Source organism: Heptranchias perlo, chromosome 40 (genome assembly GCF_035084215.1).
Source record: "Heptranchias perlo isolate sHepPer1 chromosome 40, sHepPer1.hap1, whole genome shotgun sequence".
In the NCBI taxonomy this organism is placed as follows: Eukaryota; Metazoa; Chordata; class Chondrichthyes; order Hexanchiformes; family Hexanchidae; genus Heptranchias; species Heptranchias perlo.
The window spans coordinates 13,679,978-13,690,921 of NC_090364.1; the positions used below are offsets into that span (position 1 = coordinate 13,679,978).

General features: G+C 44.5%; 1 protein-coding gene across 1 annotated transcript in view; it reads right to left on the minus strand.

Moving 5' to 3' along the window:
* aco2 (aconitase 2, mitochondrial) overlaps positions 1–10,838 on the minus strand; it is a 54,824-nt gene extending 43,986 nt beyond the window's left edge. The window contains exons 1-4 of the mRNA XM_067974638.1: positions 10,751–10,838; positions 2,707–2,846; positions 1,168–1,426; positions 519–611 (exon numbers count right to left, since the gene is read on the minus strand). Of these exons, the coding sequence (XP_067830739.1) occupies positions 519–611; positions 1,168–1,426; positions 2,707–2,846; positions 10,751–10,786 (528 nt within the window). The 5' untranslated portion in view covers positions 10,787–10,838. The remainder of the gene's footprint in view (positions 1–518; positions 612–1,167; positions 1,427–2,706; positions 2,847–10,750) is intronic.
* Between the last annotated feature and the right edge of the window lie 106 nt (positions 10,839–10,944).

Sequence of the window (10,944 nt, forward strand, 5' to 3'; positions counted from 1 at the left end):
AATAAATTGAAGGCTGTTAATTAAAGCTGGCTGTAAGGGCAAAGCCACTGAGACTGTGCTTCCATTCACCCCACTGAGATCAAAGCTGCCACCGGTGCATCCTATTCAGTCTCACCTCCCAGTGGTGAGATCCAATTTGTAACAGCTACATGCTCATTTGTAAAATGGCACTGAGTAAACATCAAGTGTGAGCTATTCATTGCTTGCGTACCCCAAGAGGCAATGAAAACCCTTTGTGGTGCGGAGCTAGCAGTTTGGCGATGGCTGCAGGGGATTTAATCCAAAGTGAGAATCGTTTGGTAATTGCTTCTGCTCCTGGTTGAGTTTGGAAAGAATAAAAAGGAAAAGATGAATCTCCAAGGCCTGCTCAGTGCTGTTTGTTATACGCAATAGGAAATTGAAGCTGTTAATTAATCTGGTCACTCATGGGGGGGAAGCAGTGGTAGAGAGAGGCTAACAGGCAGTGGCTGTGGAACAAACTTTAAAGAGCGAGCGAGGATTGGTTTATGTCACTTCACCTGGTGGATGATACCAGAGCCGGGTTTCCAGAAGCCGACTCCATACTTTGCTCCCGCCGTAGCCAAGAAATTATAAACTTCCTCATTCATTTCCTACAAAGTAAAAATGACAACGGTAAAAAGCAAGTTATTGAGATCAGACAAACCAGTTGCTCAATGTAGACCTCTTACCGAGTGGCAGAAAGCATTTTAATCACAAGATATTAACACATGTGGCCCATTTTAGTTCATTTGTAATCTGTAGTTATAATTTGTCATTACAAAAGAGCCAGAGGTGGGGGGGTGGGGGAGAGAGAGGAAGAGCAGGCGAGAGAGGAGTTGTGATGGGAGTACGGTGGTGGCAGGAAGAGGCTCATTTACCCACTATGCTACTCACAACTTCCACCCAAAAGAAGAACAGAAGTAAAAGGCAGAGAAACAGAAGAGACAGAGAGTGAAGGTAAAGGAGATAGGGAAACAGTTGAAGAGGAGAGGCAGAGAGAAACAGCAACATGAAGACAATAGAGACAGGCAAGTGAGACCATAATCTCTGACTAACCGTGCACAACGCCGAGGGTCATCCACTAGTATGCTTGAAGAATATTTATATTTAAATAGCATCTCACCACACCTTCAAAACCGCCTCAAAGTGCTTCACGAAATAAATTACCTTGGCTCTTGCCAGGTCTTTGTCTCCGCCAACCTGAGCCTCGATTAAGTGATCACAGTGGATTGTAGATGGCACAGCAACTCTGGGCAACCCACTGCTGATGAACTGAAGCATTGCCATCTGAGCCGTGGCATCCTGCATGGCCACCCGATCAGGTCGCAGGCGCAAGTAAGTCTGCCCACGACCTATCTCCTGGTTAACAGGGTCATCGAGGTGACCATATACAATCTTTTCTGACAAAGTCAGTGGTTTGTCCAACCTGTCATAGAAGAGAAAATTAAATGTTACAAATAGACTGTGAATATGTGCAAATGAAAACCAAGTAGGTGTCAGCCGTGGCTCAGTGGGCAGCACCTCTCACCTCTCAGTCAGAAGGTCATGGGTTCCAGTCCCACTCCAGAGACTGGAGCATAAAATCTAGGCTCACGCTCCAGGGCAGTACTCAGGGAGTGCTGCACTGTCGGAGATGCTGTCTTTCGGATGAGATAAACCGAGGCCCCTTCTGCCCTCTTAGGTGGTCATAAAAGAATCCCAAGGCACTATTTCAAAGGGGAACAGGGTAGTTCTCCCTGGGATCCTAGCCAATATTTATCCTTCAACCAGCTTCACTAAAACAGATTATCTCGTCACTATGACATTGCTGTCTGTGGGACCTTACTATGCACAAAATGTACACAGTTTCCTACATTACAACAGTGACGACACATCAAACGTACTAAGGGGGTGTTAAATTGTTCAAGGGGCTGTCCTACAGATGGATGTTAAACCAAATGCCTCTTCCAGTGGCTCAGGTGGATAGTAAAGATCTTGTGGCTATATTTGAAGAGCAGGAAGTCCTCCTCTTGTCCTAATCAACATTCCTCCCTCAACTATCACCACCAAAATAGACTAACTGGCCATTTGACTCGCTGTTTGTGAGATCTTGCTGTGTGAAAAAGGGCTGCTGTATTTGCCTACGCAACAATGATCAATGCACTACAAAGTAGTTCATTGTATGTGAGGCACTGAGACGTGTCAGCAATGTGATAAAGTTTCTTGCCAATGGCAGTCTGCGACCAACTCCTAAGAGTCAAGCAACATTGACAGGAAGAAGGTTAAAGGGGTGCAAGTTTGGCATTGAGGAGGCCACTCTCCATAGCGAGGGAGGACTGGGAATCTTCCCTGTGACTGTCCCAGTGGAGACTTCCTGACATCGAAATGGCAAGGCACTGAGGAAAGGCTAGGTTCCCATGATTTTATTGAATGGTGAAGCAGGCTCGAATGGCCTACTCCTGCTCTTGGTTCTTATGTTTGTATTTACAGCATAGAAACAGGCCATTCGGCCCAACAGGTCTGTGCCGGTGCTTATGCTCCACACAAGCCTCCTCCCACCTTATTTCATCTCACCCCATAACATAACCTTCTATTCCTTTCTCCCTCGCATGTTTATCCAGCTTCCCCTTAAATGCATCTCTGCTAGTCGCCTCAACTACTCCCTGTGGTAGCGAGTTCCACATTCTAACCAGTCTCCTCAAATCTCTGAAGTTCCTTTCCATATACCTTTTGTGAACGATGTCGATGTTCTTCCTCAGCATCTCATAATTGACGTACTCATGGGGCTCGAAGCGGCTCATGGATACTTTGGCTCGCCGGCACACGGCGGAGAGATGGTACCTCCGGGCGCCGTGGCCCAGGACTTGCTGCAATAAATGGAAAAACACAGATGATGAAAAGCACACAAAATAAGGCATTTTTAATTTGAACTGCAAGGGCCAGGCGGTTGCAGATGCATTCCACCCTGGTGATGCATGTTCCATAGAAGCCATAGCAAATGTGCCACTGCACAGGGACAAAAAAAAGTCAGGAGCCAAGGTCAATTAGGGTTAGAACAGTATTCATCACTGCAGGCCTCTAGAGGTTGTGGAATGCAGTCAAACTATACAAGATCATGTTATTTTTATTTATATATTTTTTTAAATTTATCCCTGTGAGGAGGAAAGACTCCACAAAAAGGGTGAACCAACCATGCCTAACTGAGGAAGTCAAGGATGGTATCAGGTTAAAAGAAAAAGCATACAACATGGCAAAGATTATTGGTAAGTCCGAAGATTGGAAAAACTTTAAAAACCAGCAAAGGATGACTAAAAGAATAATAAAGAGGGACAAAATAAATTATGAGAGTAAACAAGCAAGAAATATAAAAACTGACAGTAAAAGCTTCTACAAGTTGTATAAAAAGGAAGAGGGTGTAAGACCATAAGAGATAGGAGCAGGAGTAGGCCATTTGGCCCCTCGAGCCTGCTCTGCCATTTAATGAGATCATGGCTGATCTGATTTTTACTTCAACTCCACTTTCCTGCCCTTTCCCCATATCCTTTGACTCCCTTGCTGATCAACAATTTGTCTAACTCAGCCTTGAATGTATTCAATGACTCAGCCTCCGCAGCTTTTTGGGGTAAAGAATTCCAAAGATTCACGACCCTCTGGGAGAAGAAATTCCTCCTCATTTCCGTCTAAAACGGGCAACCCCTTATTCTGAGACTATGCCCCCAAGTTTTAGATTCCCCCATGAGGGGTAACATCCTCTCAGAATCTACCCTATCGAGTCCCCTCAGAATCTTGTATGTTTCAATAAGATCTCCTGTCATTCTTCTAAACTCCAATGAGTATAGACCCAACCTGTTCAATCTTTCCTCATAAGACAACCCTTCCATACCCGGAATCAACCTAGTGAACCTTCTCTGAACTGCCTCCAATGCAAGTACGTCCTCCCTTAAATAAGGGCACCAGAACTGTACGCCTTACTCCAGGTGTGGTCTCACCAGCACCCTGTACAGTTGTAGCATGACTTCCCTGCTTTTATACTCCATCCCCCTAGAAATAAAGGCCAATATTCCTTTTGCCTTCCGGAATACCTGCTGCAGCTGTATGTTGAGTTTTTGTATTTCATGTACGAGGACACCCAGATCCCTCTGTACCGCAGCGTTTTGTATTATTTCTCCATTCAAATAATATTTTGCTTTTTTATTTTTCCTCCCAAAGTGGATGTCTTCACATTTTCCCACATTATATTCCATCTAGGTAGCGAAAGTAAACATTGGTCCCTTAGAGAATGAGACTGGGGAAATAATAATGGAAAACGAGGAAATGGCAGAGGAATTGAACAGATATTTTGTATCTATCTTCACAGTAGAAGACACTAATAACATACCAATAATAGTAGAAAATCAAGGGGCAAAGGGAAGGGAGGAACTAAAAACAATCACTAGAGAAAAAGTACTAGGTAAACTAATGGGTCTAAAAGCTGGCAAGTCCCCTGGACCTGATGGCTTGCATCCGAGGGTCTTAAAGGAAGTGGCTACAGAGATAGTGGATGCATTGGTTGTAATCTTCCAGAATTCACTAGATTCTGGAAAGGTCCCAGCGGATTGGAAAACCGCAAACATAATGCCCCTATTCAAGAAGGGAGTGAGACAGAAAGCAGGTAACTATAGACCAGTTAGCCTAACATCTGTCATTGGGAAAATGCTTCAATCCATTATTAAGGAAGTAGTAGCAGGACATTTGGAGACTCATAACACAAACAAGGAGAGTCAACATGGTTTTATGAAAGGAAAATCATGTCTGACAAATTAATTAGAGTTCTTTGAGGAAGTAACGGGCAGGGTGGATAAAGGGGAACCAATGGATGCAGTATATTTGGATTTCCAAAAGGCATTCGATAAGGTGCCACATAAAAGATTACTGCACAAGATAAGAGCTCATGGTGTTGGGGGTAATATACAGGCATGGATAGAGGATTGGCTAACTAACAGAAAACAAAGAGTTGAGATAAAAGGGTCATTTTCAGAATGGCAATCTGTAACTAGTGGGGTGCCACAGGGCTCAGTGCTGGGGCCTCAACTATTTACAATATATATCAATGACTTGGATGAAAGAACAGAGTGTCTTGTGGCCAAATTTGCTGATGATACAAAGATAGGTGGAAAAGCAAGTTGTGATGAGGACAAAGTGTCTGCAAAGGGATAATGACAGGTTAAGCGAACCGGCAAAAATTTGGCAGATGGAATATAATGTGGGAAAATGTGAAGCCGTCCACTTTGGGAAGAAAAATAAAAAAGCAAAATTATTTGAATGGAGAAATACTACAAAATGCTGCGGTACAGAGGGATCTGGGTGTCCTCGTACAAGAATCACAAAAAGTCAATATACAGGTGCAGCAGGTAATCCAAAAGGCAAACGGAATGTTGGCCTTTATTTCTAGGGGGATGGAGTATAAAAGCAGGGAAGTCATGCCACAACTGTACAGGGGCTGGTGAGACCACACCTGGAGTACTGCGTAAAGTTATGGTGCCCTTATTTAAGGAAGGACATACTTGCATTGGAGGCAGTTCAGAGAAGGTTCACTGGGTTGATTCCGGGTATGGAAGGGTTGTCTTATGAGGAAAGATTGAACAGGTTGGGTCTATACTCATTGGAGTTTAGAAGAATGACAGGAGATCTTATTGATTCTGAGGGGACTCGATCGGGTAGCTGCTGAGAAGATGTTACCCCTCATGGGGAAATCTAAAACTAGGGGGCATAGTCTCAGAATAAGGGGTCGCCCGTTTAAGACGGAAATGAGGAGGAATTTCTTCTCCCAGAGGGTCGTGAATCTTTGGAATTCTTTACCCCAAAAAGCTGTGGAGGCTGAGTCATTGAATACATTCAAGGCTTAGTTAGACAAATTTTTGATCAGCAAGGGAGTCAAAGGATATGGGGAAAGGGTGGGAAAGTGGAGTTGAAGTAAAAATCAGATCAGCCATGATCTTGTTAAATGGCGGAGCAGGCTCGAGGGGCCGAATGGCGTACTCCTGCTCTTATCACCTAATTCTAGGTCCGTGCTGAGTTGGCTGTGTCAGCAATTGGACTCAGGATTCCTGAACCGGGGCGGCGGGGGGGCTCGGTGGTGGGAAAGAGAGAAAAAAAAGTAAGGATTCCAACTTGATTGCAAACCAGTAACTCTGCTGGAAACTGCATGTTTGGATGCAAGGAGAGACACAGGGGGACACGGTCAGCAAATTTAGAATCATACACAATACTTTCAACTGCTATATCCCCCACCCCAATACCTGATAGCGTAAGGAATTTCGGAGTGGTCTGGGGGCATGCTCCCAACAACAGTTTGTATTTGTACATTAAAAATGGTGCATCTGGTTTATTTCAATAATTATAGCTTTTTATCTCGAAAAACAGTGACATTAGGGGTTATCCATTTCAGCAGGCCAAGCAAGATACATACATGAGGGAGAAAGGAATAGAAGGGTGTACTGATGGGGTGAGATGGAATACGTTGGGTGGAAGCTCAGATGGAGCATAAACACAGGCACAGACCTGTTGGGCCGAATGGCCTGTTTCTGTACTGAAAAATTCTATATAACTTGAAATCCACTGGACTAAATTCCAGTCTCAGAAATTAGTCAACGTGATTATCTTTTCATCAAACTTGCAGGTGCATTTTGAGAATTCAATAGATGATGTCACAAAGCAGTTGGAGTTTAAAACAATAATCAAACGACAGGTGACTCAGAATGCCTCTTGAATTATAAATAGCCTCCTGTCTGCAACTATTATACTGGAAGGGGGCATATTACCCAGTCTTCTTTGGAACAGGAGTTAAACAAAACAATTGTGTGCATCATACCATGCCCATACCAGCTGGCTTGATGAGTCAAGCAAACATTTACCTAATTGAAATAAAATGCCAGTAACAAAAATATGTAAATAATGTAGCAGTGCCATACCTAAATACAATGCATTAAACATTAAATGTTCAAACTAGTTAGCTTAAATAAAAGCGCAAATGTCTAGCTACTATTTGTTAAAGTGCTAAATAGTATTCTTTGTCGTCTAATAGTTTAGAAACTTTTGGGTGAACTGTCAGAAAGCACAGGAGTTAAAATTATCTCCTTCTAAAACCACTTTCCATCTCTGAAAAGTTAATTCTCGGAAAGCGTGCAGGCCTAAAAAAGTGATTTAAAAAAAATATTTTATTTGTTCCCTACAGACAGTATTCAGACAGCAATGCAGTCCCCGCCGCTTATAGCGGGCGCATTGGTGTCAACGCAATTTGCCCGCTATACACAGTGGCCGGGGTAACCAACATTTCTTTTTTAAAAAAGCACAGACATGAACCTGAGGCCTTGCGTTGGGCACCTGAACTCACCCTGGATCGCCGAGGATCAACATACAGAGGCCAGATTCACCACGGTCCTAAAACTGGCCAGCTCGGAGTTTCTCCACAGGCTGGAATTTGACCACAAATCCTGGCTCCCGGCTCAAGTACAGGTGGAGGATGTAATTCGGAACTGGTTTGAGGATCCCAGTTGGGAGGTTGTTGGCTCTGGGAAAGGGAGCCTGCCGTTGGAAAGCGCATCTCTTCTCCTGGAGAAGGATCGGATCATCTGAACGTGGCCACTGGCAGGTTCAGTGCGAGCCACAGGGAGTCGGCAACTTCCCGAACAAGCTATCGCTGCTGGAGGAATGGGGTGGGGCGAGTGACGACTTTTAATGACTGGCAATTGCGAGGTGTCAACAGCTGTTGCCCAAAATAGCCAGCGCACATAATACGGTTTAAGCGGCGCCTTTGTAATTGACACCTATGGCAATGGCAAATGGTCAGCGCCATTTGCCCGATGTAGGCGGCTGTCTGGGATAAGCAGGAACGGTGCAAGTGGTGGGGACTGTGCAAGAAATTAATTTTGGCATACTGCCCATTTGAGTGTGCAGGCTGTACAGTAAATAACTAAACCATAAATATTTTTGGTGACTGCTTGTCTTTTGCTGGTTAAAACTTTCTCTGCATCTTTGTAATGCCTCAGTGAGTTTGTATAACTGAGGCAAACAGACACAGAATCGTCACCCCTTTCAACCCCCCATCTGCTATGAATTAACTGATGCCAGCGAGGCATTAGGAGCTACAATTGGGATCAGCATCCATCGGCTAGGGCGTGGAAAAAAAAAAAATCAGTCAGGGTTCCTACTCCTAAGCAGCAGTACAGTAGTGTGCTGGTTATGTTACTAGGCTAATAATCCAGAGGCTTGGACTATTCCAGAGAACGTGTTCAAATCCCACCACAGCAGTTTGAGAATTTAAATTCAAGTAAAAAAAATCTGGGAAATAAAAGCTGGTATCAGTAAAAGTGACCATGAAGCCTTAGCAAGCCACTCAGTTCCACCACCACCACCTTTGTAGGGCATCTAGGGATGGGCAATAGGTGCCAGCCTTGCCAATGACACCCTCATCCTGAGAATTAACAAAATAGGCACAATCCAGTAACCCCAGCTGAACAGTGCACCTGATGAGCGGCAAGAACAGCATTTTGACGTCCTCTCGGCCAAACAGCAATACAACACTCAGTATCTTGGCTGACACATTAACAGTGGCCAATTAGGCAAGGTACCAGAGAGTGCTCAGCACTGGTGGAAACAACTCTCCATCACTGAGTCAAGATGGATGTTCAGGGTTGGTGGAATCACCGCCCCCCACCCACCCTTCCCCAAGCAAGGAGCTACAGAGAGGGTCAGTGCTGTTATGCCTCATTGCTGAGGAAATGGTTCTAAGATGGTGCCCAGCACTGCTTCTGTAAACAGGATCTGAAAGAATGACAACTTCCTGGATCAAATAAGAGTCAAAGGGCATTGATACTAATCGAACATCTAACACCTAACCTTTCAAAGCCCTTTTTTGTATAACTTGAGCCAGCCAGCTTTCACATTTGAAACGGTCTAAACTCAAATTTGGATTCACTCCCAACACAGAAAAGCCAAGTCCAAAGAAATCAATTAAAGTGGTACTCTCACAAGCCTCAATAATGATGTATAGTATATAGGTTAAAATGAAATTACATGCGAGACTGTTTAACTCCCAGTCTGAGCCATCCAAGCAGAAGCTGTGATCTAGTCTGTGGCCTATATTCCATGATCATCACCATCCTCTCAGATGAGGGGGCAGATGATTGAAACATGACATGTTGGCCATTTCTGCCAAAGTTCGGGGAAACGCACCTAATTTTGACCAGTGCGTCTGAGCTATAGGCTGCTCAGCCTTCTCAACCTGTAACACTGCAGTATGGGTGGGTTGAGTAAGAGAGAGAAAAACTTTACACTGCACTCTGTCCTTGGTATCACCTTAGTTTCTGATTTTCAGTCTCATGCTCAGTTTGGAAATTTGCCAACTTTCTTAACTACAAAGCAAGTCATGCATTTGTAAAGAGACACCATGGCATTTAGTCAAACACCCCTTTGCACATGTTCAGAGTTCTGCATCATACTGATAAAATACTAATCAGGTTGAAGGTACTGTAGGCTTTAGGTACCTTGTCCACAAGTTGTACCAAGTGCATCTCAAAAGTTACTCCAATGTAATGAGCACTGGGATTACTCTTTCCACCCCCCCACCCGCCCCAATGACTCCCCACCCTCCCACACTCGAACTTGCCATCAACTGGGAGGGGGGGGGGTATAGAAAGCAAGTAAAAGTTTGGCAAAACTCCAAAAAGGAATAAAATAAATCAAGAGGGAAAAGGACCTACAAGCTGCTCTTATAATCTGTGAAGTAGCTCGGAAACTAGATAAGAGATAGCAAGCGAGTGAGGCAGTTCCCAGGTTGCCCTCTTGGTTGGGAAGTTTTTTTTTTTAAAAAGATGCTTGCACTACCAACAGATCTAAGCTCCAGCAGTGTACATTGCCTGTTTCAACAAGAGTCTGTTAGCTCAGGACTGTTGATATCAGTATAGTCTTGAGACTGATATTGTACGGCAGCTTTGCCCTAGTTGCCAAACAATCAACATGGATAGTGTATTGTACCTAGCCAGAGTACTTCATACTTATCTATCTCTAGAAATACTACTGCAAAATGCAGACAGAAGATTCTGTAGTTAATCAAACCTTTTTTTTTTAAATTCGATCAGGTTTATACAGGAAAAGCCTTTGCACACCAGGGACTCAATCTGTCCTGCACAACACCTTCGACAAATCAGTCTTGCCACCCCCTTCCCAGTCCTGGTAAAGGGCTTCTACCCAAAACCTTTCGGGTGTTGATGGATTTCCAGTCATGCATGTCAGCATTTGCAGTTTTATTTTTTATCATTACACCGCTTGTTGTTGAAGTAACTATAAGCAAATGGGGCGAAAATACGTTCTTAAGATGAGCCCACAGCTGATCACTGAGTGCTGCGCCCGCTAATTATCCAACGGCCTGCGCCGGAACAGAGTAGGACTGGTGTCACCTTGCTGTCACCTTGGAGCATACTAGTGCCCTTGGATTTCCCCCATTTTAATAACCTTTATTCTTGATTTGAAACTTAAATCTTGCCCCAAGCGCCGAAATCCCAACCGGGTGTGCGCGCCAATGAACCGGTTGCCATGGAAATTCAGCGGGCTCTAACACGGGTTATTCAAGGGACACGCAGTGACCGGGCGGCGGCGGCTTTAATAAAAAGGTAAAACACGCAGGGCTCGTCCGCCTGACCCTTGGAAAGTGGCGGCGGCTGCGGGATGTCTCCCGCCGACTCTGCCGCTCATTCTGTCCCCCTTTTAAACGCCATTCGGCCGTGCTCTTTACCTGCATTCTGCGGGCGGTCAGGACGTACGTCGCCATTTTGTTCACTGACAAAGATGCCGCATGGATATGACGTCACAGAGCCGGCTTTTAAACCCGCTCCGGGTCCTATCCGCTGAGTCACAACGATCATTGAAACCGCTGATCTTCGACAATCAAAGATCGACCAAAATAATATTTGTGAGCCTGAATTTTTA